This window comes from Schistocerca cancellata, chromosome 1, assembly GCF_023864275.1.
Source record: "Schistocerca cancellata isolate TAMUIC-IGC-003103 chromosome 1, iqSchCanc2.1, whole genome shotgun sequence".
NCBI lineage: Eukaryota > Metazoa > Arthropoda > Insecta > Orthoptera > Acrididae > Schistocerca > Schistocerca cancellata.
Genome location: NC_064626.1, coordinates 417,140,419 through 417,154,926, shown reverse-complemented (window position 1 = coordinate 417,154,926; position 14,508 = coordinate 417,140,419). Strand labels below are relative to the sequence as shown.

At 40.5% G+C, this 14,508-nt stretch overlaps 1 protein-coding gene across 1 annotated transcript in view; it reads left to right on the top strand.

The window, feature by feature from the left end:
• Positions 1-14,508, top strand: part of LOC126175843 (telomerase-binding protein EST1A) — a 328,328-nt gene that overhangs the window by 45,893 nt on the left and 267,927 nt on the right. Inside the window, exon 4 of the mRNA XM_049922850.1 lies at positions 10,594-10,817. Coding sequence (XP_049778807.1) covers positions 10,594-10,817 — 224 coding nt within the window. The remainder of the gene's footprint in view (positions 1-10,593; positions 10,818-14,508) is intronic.

Here is a 14,508-nt window from a genome sequence, read left to right as displayed (position 1 = left end):
AAATTAAGATTGACAGATAGGGTTCATTGTTCTGTACATCAAGATACGCTTTGTGCTAAATTTGCTGGCATGGAGCACATGAAGAAATTGGTGGTATGATAAATAAAATTTCTAGAGTCCTCACATTATTCGCAAAGAAGGTTGGTCAAGGGAAATGCTTGGAAAAAATTTTACGACTTAAAACTTGCTATTGCTGAATTTATGATGGAAAAAGGATTGCAGGAATGGAAATTAGAAGATCCGAAACACATTGTAGAATTCGCATTTTCAGTGGATGATGATGATGATGATGATGATGATGATGGTTAGTTTATGGGGCACTCAACTGCGTGGTTATCAGCACCCGTACAAATTCCCAACCTTTGCTCAGTCTAATCTCGCCACTTTCATGAATAATAATGTAAAGATGAGGACAAAACAAACACCCAGTCATCTCAAGGCAATTTTCAGTGGACTTGACTGCTCACTGCCCTCAGTAAGGCATTGCAAGATAACTTTTTTCTGATTCGATGGGGATGCATTATAGAAGGGAAGCCTTCTCTCAAAGACAGTACAGAATGAAATTTTTCACTCCGCAGTGCAGTGTGTGCTGATATGAAACTTCCTGGCAGATTAAAACTGTGTGCCAGACCGAGACTCGAAATCGGGACCTTTGCCTTTCGTGGGCAAGTGCTGTATCAACTGAACTAACCAAGCACAACCTATGACTCTTCCACACAGCTTTACTTCCAACAGTATGTCATCTCCTATCTTCCAAACTTCACAGAAGTTCTCCTGCAGACCTTGAAAGACTAGCCCTTCTGGAAGAAAAGGTATTGTGGAGAAGTAGCTTAGCCACAGCCTGGGGGATGTTTCCAGAATTGAATTTTCACTCTGCAACAGAGTGTGCGCTAATAGGAAATTTCCTGCCAGATTAAAACTCTGTGCCAAATGAACTACCCAAGCATGACTTACGACACATCCTCACAGCTTTACTTCTGCCAGTACCTCATCTTCTATCTTCCAAACTTCACGGAAGCCCTCCTGGGGGGGGGGTTATGTGAAGTTGGGAAGGTAGAAGACGAGGTACTGGTGGAAGTAAAGCTGTAAGAACTGGTCGTAACTTGTGCTTTGGTAGCTCAGTTGGTCCCACCCACGAAAGGCAAAGGTCCTGAGTTTGATTTTGGTCTGACACGCAGTTTTAATCTGCCAGGAAGTTTCGTGTCAATGCTCACTCCACTGCAGAGAGAAAATTTCTTCCTTGAAACAGCCCCCAGGCTGTGGCTAAGCTGTGTCTCCGCAACATCCTTTCTTCCATAAATGCTAGTCTTTCAAGGTCCACAGGAGAGCTTCTGTGAAGTTCAGAGGGTAGGAGATGAGGTACTGGCGGAAGTAATGCCGTGAGGACTAGGCGTACCTGGTGCTTGGGTAGCTCAGTTGGTAGAGCACTTGCCTGTGAAATTCAAAGGTCCCAAGTTTGAGTCTCGGTCCAGCACACAGTTTTAATCTGGCATTAAAGAATACGAGAAGTTTGATGCATTCATTGTGGCCTTGAAAGAATTACAGTGATAGTTTCATAAGTCCATTTTCAAGGCTGTTTGCCATTTCAGTTGAAAGCCCACTATGGATGTGCAGATGTCCTTGACCTGCAAGGTCTTTTGGGTTAAAACTATCCAGGAGATCTACATTGTCACATATTTGTGTGAAAGACCTTTTTTCAATTAAGAAACTAAATAAGTCATGATTATGTGGCAACTTGAGTGTGAAACTCTGTGAAATTACCCGCGTCTATCCGTATTCCGGCAGTTTGTACCACATAAAAATTACATCTTCAGCACACCAAAATAATTAAACAACACTGAAAATTTAATTGCATGCTCAGACGTTGTGGTGTTGGTGTGGTGGTGGGGAAAACAGGGCTGAGCACTTTGGCACTCAGGCCAGGGCTCATCCTGCGAGTTGAAATCTTGGCCGCTTCTGGTATAGGAGAAGTATATGGCTCTAGTATAAAAGAACAGTTTAGCATGCACTGGATAGATGTGTACCTAGTACAACAGTTCTGGAAGGGTGGAACCTTCCATGGTACACAATTTTTGTAAGCAAGCTGCGAAGGAAACAGTGACTGCCACATAATAAGTTTTAGTAATAATCATAGAGCTATAGATTGAGAGATGCTGATTGAAGCACATTAGGCTGGCAAGAGCACAATGGGTGAAGCCTTCAATGAACACTATACCAGAATCTTACTGAAAGAAATTCTGATCATACTTAAAGGTTTTCAGTGGCACAAAAGTTAGTTTCCAGGTACTCGTGGATGGTACAGTAACTGAAATTGAGAGCAGAAAAGCAGTAGCAGAAGTGCTGAATTTCATTTTCAAATTTTCCTTTATGAAGTAAGATGGAAAAGTACTATTCCAGTTTACTTCTTGCACCGCTGCAAAGATAAGTACTATAGCTATTAGGGTCGTTGGGGTTCAGAAATAGCTAAAATTGTGCAAGGCTCTCGTTTGGATGGTAGGAGACGAGATACTGGCAGAATTAAAGCTGTGAGGAGGGGGCGTGAGTCGTGCTTCGGTAGCTCAGATGGTAGAGCACTTGCCCGCGAAAGGCAAAAGTCCGGAGTTCGAGTCTCGGTCGGGCACACAGTTTTAATCTGCCAGGAAGTTTCATATCAGCGCACACTCCGCTGCAGAGTGAAAATCTCATTCTGGAGACAAGTCATAACTGTCTGCAAGGAGGGTAGCAGAAGTTACCCATAAAACTATTGTCCTACTACATTGACATCCATCTGTTGTAGAATCCTAGAACATATTTGGAACTCAAACATAATGAGACATTGTAAAGGGAATGACCTCCATGTTAACCAGCGTGAATTCTGAAAACAATGATTCTGTGAAATTGAACTTGCACTTTTCTGAAACATCCTGTAAGCAATGGATCAAGGCAATCAAGTGGATATTTCTTGACTCCTGGAAAGCATTTGACTTCATATAACACTAGTGATTATTAGTAAAAATGATTATATGAGGTATAAAACAATATTTGTCACTTGATTGACGATTTTTTGCTAGGGTGGATGCAGCATGTTACTGTAGACAGAGCAGAGCGTCTTCGACAGAAGTAGAGGTAACTCTAGGTGTGCCCCAGGGAAGTGTGTTGGAACCCTTGTTGATCTTGCTGTAGACTAATGACATTGCAGATAATATTAAAAGTGACATTGGACTTCCTGCAGGTAATTGATTGTTGTATATAATGAAGTTCTGACTGAAAAAAAAATTTGCAGAAATATTCAAATATTCAAAGGCAAGCAACTTGCTTCAGAAGTATAGAAATGAAAGGTGGTGATTCACAAGTAGATTTAGTCAACTCATACAAATATCTTGATATAACAATTTGTAGAATCTGAAATAGAATGATAACATAGGCTAGTAGGTAAGCAGACGAAAGAGTTCGGTTCATGGGCAGGATACTGGTAAAATGCAGTCAATGTACAAAGTTTGGATGGTAGGAGACAAGGTACTGGCAGAATAAAAGTGGTGGGGATGGATCGTGAATCATGCTTGGTAGCTCAGATGGTAGAGTACTTGCGCACGAAAGGCAAAGGTCCCGAGTTCGAGCCTCGGTCCAGCACACAGTTTTAATCTGCCAGGAAGTTTCATATAAGCACACACTCCGGTGCAGAGTGAAAATTTCATTCTACAAAGGAGACAAATTTCAAATCACTTGTGCATCCCATCTTTGAGGGAGGCCAAGACAGTCAGATCATGGAATTACTTCAGCCTTTGCACACTTTTAATAGTCCATTAGGATAATATAATGTGCAAGTAGTAAGGTGTACTACTTAGACAATTTCGAGAAAATCCCGAGAGATTTACTTATCAGAGATGTACCTGTGCAACGCCGAACACAAGCCGGCAGCAGTCGTGTGTTTAATGTTTAAGCACCATAATTGGTGGCTTGCTGGATCAAGTCCTGCTCATGTTATTAATATATTTTTTAAACAATAGTGATATTATTCATTACATATTACATTTAAAAGGCAATATGATGAGAAGCCATGTATAATTAAATGAACTTTTATTGAATTTCCAATGTTATTTGGTTGTTTGACACTATTTTCCAGAAAATGTTGCCTGTTATGATTTCTGAAACCCTTAAGCCTGCACTCAGGTAAGGTACTGAGAACTGCTGCACATCTGGATGCTTTGATCAGCAGACACATGTTTCATTGATAAGTGACAGGCTTGTAAAGCCAAGTCAAACATTGATAAATAAAGGTGTAAATAACTTTCTTGAAAAATACGAGGAGTTACAATATGCCCGAATATGAGAGTAATGTATCATTAATCGTTGGATGTGCGTTCTTCATTACAAGTAGCAGGATGGTGTTTTTCGTACAGACATTAAAACCATGAATTAAAACAGCATCTACTTCATTGAATGAATGCAGTTTTCCCAATTGCAGAATGAATTGTCAGAGTTTCTAAGGAAAAACAATATTTTTAAAAATTTTGTCTTTTGTCACCATTTGGATGCAAACCATGTGCAGCACAACATTTTGTAAATATCAATGCCGAAAATTAGCCGTGTGAGATTGAATGTATTTTAACAGCATCTTCACGAGAAGCAATTTCTTGTTCATTGGCAATCAAATGTGAACAAGTTTAAGGTGCTTAATGAGGTTTTTAAGTTGCATAAGGTTTGTTGTAATAGTGAAAAATTAGTAAACATCCAAATAACATTGGGAATTCAATGAAACTTCATGCAAATACACATACTTTTTCATTATATTACATTTCAAATGTAATATGAAGTAAATAATATTACTAGTGTTGAAAAAATATAAATAAAAAAAGACCAGGACTCGATCCAGGGATTCAATGATTACGGAGCTTCAATGCTGACTACATGACCGCCGCCGGCTCATGCTCAGCTTCACAGTGATGTGTAAAACTTCCCCATGCAATTTTCTAAAATCACCTAAGTAGTATGCCTTACTACTTGTCTGAATATTGTGGGGCTTCCCTTGTTAGAATATTGCTCAAGTCTGTGGGGTCCATACCAAAAAACACTAACAGGGAATATTCAATTTATACAAAGAAGGGCAGCTTGAATGGTCACAGGAGAGCATCATGGAAATACTGAAAAATCTGAATTAAAATTCAGGTAGAATGTAAATAATTTAGGAGTAAAGTATGTTGCTGTTGTGGTCTTCAGTCCAGAGACTGGTTTGATGTAACTCTCCATTCTACTCTATCCTGTGCGAGCTTCTTCATCCCCCAGTACCTATTGCAACCTACATCCTTCTGAATCTGTTTAGTGAATTCATGCCTTGGTCTCCCTCTACAATTTCTACCCTCCACACTGCCCTCCGATACTAAATTGGTGAGCCCTTGATGCCTCAGAACATATCCTACCAACTGATCCCTTCTCCTAGTCAAGTTGTGCCACAAACTCCTCTTCTCTCCAATTCCATTCAATACCTCCTCTTTAGTTATGTGATCTACCCATCTAAACTTCAGCATCCTTCTGTAGCACCACATTTCGAAAGCTTCTATTCTCTTCTTGTCTAAACCATTTATCGTCCATGTTTCACTTCCATACATGGCTACACTCCATACAGATACATTCAGAAAAGACTTCCTGACACCTAAATCTATACTCAATGTTAACAAATTTCTCTTCTTCACAAACGCCTTCCTTGCCATTGCCAGTCTACATCCTCTCTACTTCGACCATTATCAGTTATTTTGCTCCCCAAATAGCAAAACTCGTTTACTATTTAAGTGTCTCATTTCCTAATCTAATTCCCGCAGTATCAACCAATTTAATTTGACTACATTCCATTATCCTCATTTTGCTTTTGTTGATGTTCATCTTATATCCTCCTTGCAAGACACAGTCCATTCCGGTCAACTGCTCTTCCAGGTCCTTCGCTGTCTCTGACAGAATTACAATCTCATCGGTGAACCTAAAAGTTTTTATTTCTTCTCCATGGATATTAATTCCTACTCCATTTTTTTGTTTTGTTTCCTTTACTGCTTGCTCAATATAGAGCTTGAATAACATCGGGGATAGGCTACAACCCTGTCTCACTCCCTTCCCAACCACTGCTTCCCTTTCATGTCCCTCGACTCTTGTAACTGCCATCTGCTTTCTGTACAAATTGTAAATAGCCTTTCACTCCCTGTATTTTACCCCTGCCACCTTCAGAATTTGAAAGAGAGTGTTCCAGTCAACATTGTCAAAAGCTTTCTGTAAGTCTGCAAATGCTAGAAACGTAGGTTTGCCTTTCCTTAATCTATCTTCTAAGATAAGTCGTAGGGTCAGTATTGCCTCACGTGTTCCAATATTTCTATGGAATCCAAACTGATCTTCCCCAAGGTCGGCTTCCATGTTTTTCCGTTCGTCTGGAAAGAATTCATGTTAGTATTTTGCAGTCGTGGCTTATTAAGTTGATAGTTCGGTAATTTTCACATCTGTCAACACCTACTTTATTTTGGGACAGGAATTATTATATTCTTTTTGAAGTCTGAGGGTATTTCGCCTGTCTCATACATCTTGCTCACCAGATGGTAGAGTTTTGTCAGGACTGGCTCTCCCAAGATTGTCAGTAGTTCGAATGGAATGTTGTCTACTCCCAGGGCCTTGTCTCGACTTAGGTCTTTCAGTTCTCTGTCAAACTCTTCACGCAGTATCATATCTCTTTTATCTCATCATACATTTCATCAATTTCTTCGTCATCTGCAGAGCTAGTTGGCATATAAACTTGTACTACCGTAGTAGACGTGGGCTTTGTGTCTATCTTGGCCACAATAATGCGTTCACTATGCTGTTTGTAGTAGCTTACCCGTACTCCTATTTTTTTATTCATTATTAAACCTACTCCTGCATTGATTTTGTATTTATAACCCTGTACTCACGTGACCAGAAGTCTTGTTCCTCCTGCCATCGAACTTCACTAATTCCCACTATATCTAACTTTAACCTTTATTAAGTTATGCTCTGTGCAAAATTTCTGTATTTAAATTTTCTAACCTACTTGCCCGATTAAGGGATCTGACATTCCATGCTCTGACCCGTAGAACGCCAGTTTTCTTTCTCCTGATAACAACGTCCTCCTGAGTAGTCCCCGCCCCGCTCGGAGATCCGAATGGTGTACTACTTTACCTCCGGAATATTTTACCCAAGAGAACGCCATCATCATTTAACCATACAGTAAACCTGCTGCATGCCCTCGGGAAAAATTATGGTTGTAGGTCCCCCTTGCTTTCAGCCGTTCGCAGTACCAACACAGCAAGGCCGTTTTGGTTAGTGTTACAAGGCCAGATCAGTCAATCATCCAGACTGTTGCCCCTGCAACTACTGAAAAGGCTGCTGCCCCTCTTCAGGAACCATAAGTTTGTCTGGCCTCTCAACAGATACCCCTCCGTTGTGGTTGCACCTACAGTATGGCTATCTGTATCGTTGAGGCACACAAACCTCCACACCAACGGCAAGGTCCATGGTTCGTGGGGGGGGGGGAGTAAAGTATACTACGTACCAAATAGAAACAGCATTGAGTTGTCGAGAGACACACACAGAAGTACTAAAATTTGGTAGCTTTTGGAAAAAATTCTTTGATGAGCTAGAGTGCGTGCTCTCTCTCTCTATCTCTCTCTCTCTCTCTCTCTCTCTCTCTCTCTCTCTCTCTCTCTCACACACACACACACACACACACACACGTGCAGCTGCAGTGTACTAGCTGAACACACAATGCTGGGATTGCAGTGATGCTAGTGGACTGTGGTGAGGGATTGTGTCAGGTGAGGTGAGACTGTTGGGCAGTGTGTGTGGTTGCAGTGGTTTAGTGGAGATGGAGGAATCTGGGAGTGAAGGGTGTGTTGCAAGCATAACTCCCAGCTACCTAGTTCAGGATAGCTGATGCTGAGGGGAAGGATGCAAATGGTACAGGTTGTGAAGCAACCACTGAACTTAAGCATGTTGAGTGCAACCACATGTTGTGCCACTGGGTGCTCAACTCTTCTCTTGGGCACGGTTTGGTGGTGGTTGTTCTTTGTGAGGCACAGTTGGTTGGTAGTTATGCCACAGAAAGTGCCATGCAAAAATTGCAGCTGGGCTGGTATATGATATGGCTGCTTTCAGAGGTGGCTCTACCTCCGATATGATATTATAAGCCTGCACTGGGACTGGAGTAAGATGTCTTATACCACCTCTGCTGCAATTTCTACTCAGAATTTCATGTGGGCATGACCACCAACCTGCTGTCTACCAGAATGAATGGCTTCCGCCAAACTAAGGCCAAGAGAAGAGTTCACCACACAGTGGCACGGGTGGCTGCTTCATAACCTGTACCACCTGCATCTTTCCCCTCAGCACAGGTTTTATGAACTACATGGATGAGAGTTATCCTTGTGATACATTCTCCACTTCCTTAATCCTCTTGACTACAATATCCACTAACTCACAGCACCCACACCCTCCACCCAACAGTCTCAACTTCCACTGTCCCGTCACCCATCCCCACTCCAAACCTTCACGTCATCATCAAAGTATGTGTTTACCCCTCCTGAACCCCCTCGTGCCACTTTCCACATCTTTTTCCCTCTACCCCCATCTTTTCCCCTCTACCCCCATCTTTTTCCCTCTACCCCCATCTTTTTCCCTCTACCCCCATCTTTTTCCCTCTACCCCCATCTTTTTCCCTCTACCCCCATCTTTTTCCCTCTACCCCCATCTTTTTCCCTCTACCCCCATCTTTTTCCCTCTACCCCCATCTTTTTCCCTCTACCCCCATCTTTTCCCCTCTACCCCCTCCTCTGACACAACCCCTCACCCCACTCCATCTGCCTCACTGCAGTTCTGGCACTGTGTGTGTGTGTGTGTGTGTGTGTGTGTGTGTGTGTGTGTGTGTGTGTGTGTGTGCGCGCGCGTGCAGGTGGTTATGCCTCCCCACCCCTTCTCTCACTTCCCCAGTCTTTCTCCCTCTTTTTAAAGGATGTTTCCAAAAGCCAACATTTTCGTGTGCATGTTGTGGACTCAATACTTCTGCTATTCATTTAAATACTCTTAAATCATTTAAATCAAAACTCTGTTGAAGTTAGATGAAAGATCCTGCAAAAGCCCATTTACAAAATTTCAGGAACTAGTATTAAGTGAAAGACTGAAAATGTCCTCCAGCTGCTTACAAATTGATCCCATCGTACTGCGAAGACAGTGTGAAACTAATTACAGCATGCTCAAAAGCATTTAAGCAGTCATTCTTCCTTCATTCCAAACATGATTTGAATGGAAAGAAACTGTAAGGTGATACCATGCTAAGTTCCTTCTGCGAAGTACTTCACAGTGATTTGCAGAGCATGTTTGTAAATGTACTTAAATTAACTGCAGACTAGTTAGTTGCACTTATTAATGATAATATTTGTTTTGAGTGGTCTTGTCTTTAGCATTTGATTTAATGAGGTACAAGGTGCTATTTAAGAGGAGAAGTGAAAATGTGGTGTGACAATATGGTTTGGTTGTTTCACACAACTCTTTAATTCATTACATATTGTAATATCGGCACTAAAAACAAATAGTGATGTATTTGTGTTCCAGATATGTTTCCATTCTTTGTTCAGTTCTTTTTTATTTCATTTATAATTGTGATCAGTGTTCATCTGTCTAAAAGTACATTTTTAATGAGAGTCTGAATCATTTTCTAATGTTCTTAGTTCCTGTTGTTGTGCCGATCTTTGCATACTGTACCCAACTATTCAGTCAGTAGTCAGAATAGACTCCAAGGGCACTTCTAGCTGTATCTTCAAATGTTATTGTTCTTAAAATACTAATTACTAAATTTAACCGCCAGTTTTATACATTGGGCTCCACCACCACCACCACTGAAAAGCAATTGTATGGATGTGTTACAATGGATTGTTGTGCATTGTGCAGTGTTACAGGAAGTAAAATTCTTTGTAATTGCTTGTGTGTATTTAGTTTCATGTTGATTTCCCAGCCACATACAAATTATTAACACATCCCATTTAAAATTAGATCTTTACATCTGATGAACCGATTCTCCAAGAATTTCAGTGTGATGGTGTAATAGTTCTGTTTCCCTCACGTTTTTACTTCAGTTTTATAAAATTTTGAAGAACAATTTGTTGACCTGTAAATGTTGGATGCTATGTTGGTAACTCCAAAACATTAAAAATGGTGCTCGTTTACTCCTTGCAAATTTTTTATCTTTGTGGTTTTACTTTAGTAATGAAATAAATGAAAAGAATTGAGATAGCAGAATTGTATAAATTTCAAAGATTGTACAGTATCTCTTAAAAGATTGATTACAACTGTTCTTCCGGTCTTTTTTGTCTTACCTGTTGAAAAAGAGTTTTATAAATATTTAATTTACTTCGTGCCATTGACATTGTTTATGGAAATCCCTACTCAGTGTCAAAGATGGTGACGAATGAGGATACAAATCAGGGTTAGTGCATGATACCTGGAATGAGTGTTTAGTCATTCTAGGTGACTGCATATATGGTTTGAGGCAAACAAAAATGCTTTTAATGCAGGATATAGAATTTTTTATATTTATTGATTTGATGTTGATGCAGCTGTTCTGTTACACAGGATTGGAGTGAAGAGGTGGAACGTGTGGCCCCAATAAGTTCAGTGTTTCCACAAGACTGGGGAGATGAAGTGGAACAGAGTGAACGTGAAGCTCAGCAGATGGGCAGAAGTTCATCATTAGCAAGTCTTCTGCATCCTGACAGTTCAGGTGGTGGAGGAGGTAGTGGGGCTACTGCACATACATCTTCATCTTCTCGAAGCCGCAAGAAAAAAAGATCACGCAGGTGAGTTGAAATAAGCTAAAGTTTTGTACTTACGGCAGCCTTTTTGAAATGGTTTAATTATTGTTGGTAATACACAACTTGTGTTTGATGTAGAGATGTCATATCTGCATCTACATGGTTACACTGCAATTCACACTTAAGTGGCTGGCAGAGGGTTCATTGAACCATTTTCATACTATTTCTCTACCATTCCACTCTTGAATGGCACATGGGAAGATGCCCAAAATTTATCGGATTTCTTTTAGTACCCATGTGGATGACGTCACACTTTTCTTTGTTTAATGCCAATTGCCACTTCCGCACCATACAGAAATTCTCTTTAGATAATTTTTTAATTGGAATTGATCATCTGATGATTTTACTAGACGGTAAATTACAGCGTCATCTGCAAACAATCTAAGGGGGCTGCTCAGATTATCACCTAGATCATTTATATAAATCAGGAACAGCAGAGGGCCTATGACACTTCCTTGCGGAATGCCAGATATTACTTCTGTTCTACTCGATGATTTACCTTCTGTCACTATGAACTTGACCTCTCTGAGAGGAAATCACAAATCCAGTCACACAACTGAGACGATACTCCGTATGCACACAATTTGATTAATAGTCGCTTGTGAGGAACGGTATCAAAAGCTTTCTGGAAATCTAGGAATCTGGAATTGATCTGGGATCCCTTGTCGACAGCACTCATTACTTCATGGGAATAAAGAGCTAGCCTAGCTGTGTTGCACAAGAACGATATTTTCTGAATCCGTGTTGGTTATGTAGCAATAAGTCGTTTTCCTCAAGGTGATTCATAATGTTCGATTACAGTGTATGCTCCAAATTCCTACTGCAAATTGAGGTCAGTGATATGGGTCTGTAATTCAATGGGTTACTCCTATTTCTTCTCTTGAATATTGGTGTGACCTGTGCTACTTTCCAATCTTTAGGAACAGACCTTTCGTCAAGTGAGCTGTTGTATATGGTTGCTAAGAAAGGCACTATTGTGTCTGCATACTCTGAAAGGAACCTGAGTGGTATACCATCTGGACAAGAAGACTTGCCTGTTTTTAAGTGATTTGAGTTGTTTTGAAACACCTAAGATATCTACTTTTATGTCACTCAACAGCTGTTCTGGTTTCAAATTCTGGAATATTTACTTCGTCTTCTTTCATATAGGAGGTTTTATGTACAAGAAGGTGAAAGACAAAGGTGGATTAAATACTATCATTTCATTTGAAATCCTATTAATTGGAAGGATCTTGACTGCAGTAACCCCAAAAACGTGTGTACTATTATCATGTCATAAGCAAAATCAAGTCCAGTTATGAAAGTAGGCTCATTAGTGAAGTACAACATTCGGCACTGAAGGCACATTTATTACATACACCAATGTTCAGCCAGAACAGAACTGAACTCTTGGACGGAGAGCATTTCTGTTTATACAAACATAGAATATTCCAGGATACACAAACATAAGCAATTTTGAGAATCTTCTATAAATGGTCAATACTGAATATTTGCTGCTGATTGAATTGGAACTGGCAGCCTGCTGCATGCCATCCAACAATGCTAACTTCCTTGAGCAAGAAGCACCCATCGCTAATCTGTGCCTCAAGCTGTAGCAGGGACATGGAAGACGTTTCTGTGCTTTTGTCATTTTTATGATGAGTCATAATGTTAGACTTCATATGTGATAGCCGATAAACAGCAAAGGGTACATTATGGGCCAAAGTAGCGCATTTGTAGCTTTCCCCCATTGTCCCATTTTTCGCATGGGCTTAAAAATCAATACTGTGTCTCGTGGGATGTACATAAGGTGCAACATAAAGTCAAGCAGGAGGCCTGCAACCATGATGTAAACTTGGAAGACTTCTGCCACTGCTGAGTAACTGTCATTTGCTATTTAAAAATTCTTATTTATTGACCTTTTTTGGGCACAGACCATCATTGGAACATCTCCTGGATATTCAGCAGTAGCGTAAGTCTCTTCAAGTTTACTTCATGGTTGCAGGCCTCATGCAGAACTTTCCATAATTTAATTGTGCTGAACTGGGCTATCCAGGAGATGTTCTGATGATGGGCTATTTGGAAATGCATCAGTAAGTAAGAATTTCTGGACAGCAGATGACGAGTTATTCTGGCAACCTATTCAGCTGTGATGTAAGTCTCGTGGGATGCCTCTCACTGGTCGATGCTTGGCATTATAGCATTCTTGGTCCTTCTGGTCATACAGGGTATATATGTGAGCCAACTGTCTCGCTTCTTCGGTCCTGATGATGAGATGGTTGGTGTAGTTATCTTCAGCATGATCTACTTGAAAACGAGTGCAGTGTGCTCATTGTACATGGGCATTTTGAAAAGTTATGCCACTAAATTTATGTGGAAACTCCTAAAACTTTTTATATTAAACAAAGGTTATTAACATTTTACAGCTTTATTCTCCATGTGTACATATTTGCAGCCCCCTCGCACTAGAGGCCTTTGAATAGTAATGTATAACATAGCAGTGTGTAATGTAACTATGTTGGTGCATGAGAAACAGCATGCTGTAATTGAGTTTTGAATTCTAAGAGTTTGTCCGCAGGTGGAGCACCCTTTCCTTCAGAATGGCAGTGCCATACCGCACATGAGCACTGCGACATCTGCAACAATCCAGTGTCTTGGGTTCACTGCATTGATCAACCCCCTTACAGACTTGACTTTGCTCCATATGATTTTCATGTTACTGAAACCTAAAGAACACCTTTGAAGACTTCACTTTTATAGTGATGAAATGGTGCAAGCAGAGATGAGGTGATCTCTCCATTAATCGTACATTCTACAGTGACAGTGCCAACAAATTGCCTCTTGTCCAAAGAAATACGTTCCTCATCAGGGTGACTGTGTTGAGAAATAAATGGGTAGGCATGAAGAATAAACATGTAGAATTTTAATGTTTTATTTAAATAGCTTTAAGAGTTTTCACATAAAAGATTCAGAGGCGTTACTTTTCAGCTTGCCTTCGTAGTTTTGTCCTCGCAACAGTGGAGCAGAAAAAAGTTGGGAATGCTATAGTGTCTTTTTTTGATGTGCTGTATGTGAAAGTCACGAAGGACAGTATTGTATCCTAATCTCTGTGTTCGACACTTGTGTACATTGAGAGCATATCTGCCAACATCTTATTGATGTGTTCTGTAACTCCAATTGTCTGAGTGTGGTAGTCAAGTTGTCATACTATGGCTGATGTCGCAACATAAAATTGCCTTAGATATTAGTCTCCATGGGAGAACTTTTCTACGTTCGGAGATCATCACGTGAAGCACTCCGTGCTTCAAAATGATGTATTCGACAAGGAACGTTGCAATTAACTTAGCTTTGGCAGTCAGCACAGCTTTGTTGACAACATAGGAGGTGAATTAGTCAGTGTGCCACAGATCTTTTTTACGTGCGTGCGATGCACCAATTGTGATGGATTATACGTTGCTGCTGCAATGCAATTTCTTTTATAATTTTTGTTCACCTACCTCTTTACAGCGGTAGATCTTCGCACGTAAACTCCTGACTGCAGCTACTTACGAGATCACGGAAAAGCAGTGTTGAGGAAACTGTAACCTCATAGCTACACGCCGGAGGCCGCTATAAGTAAAATTTGCTGAAAATTTTCTATGTACTTTAAAGCAATGATTCGGAAAGGTGATGTCACTCGTACTTTAAACATGAAGTT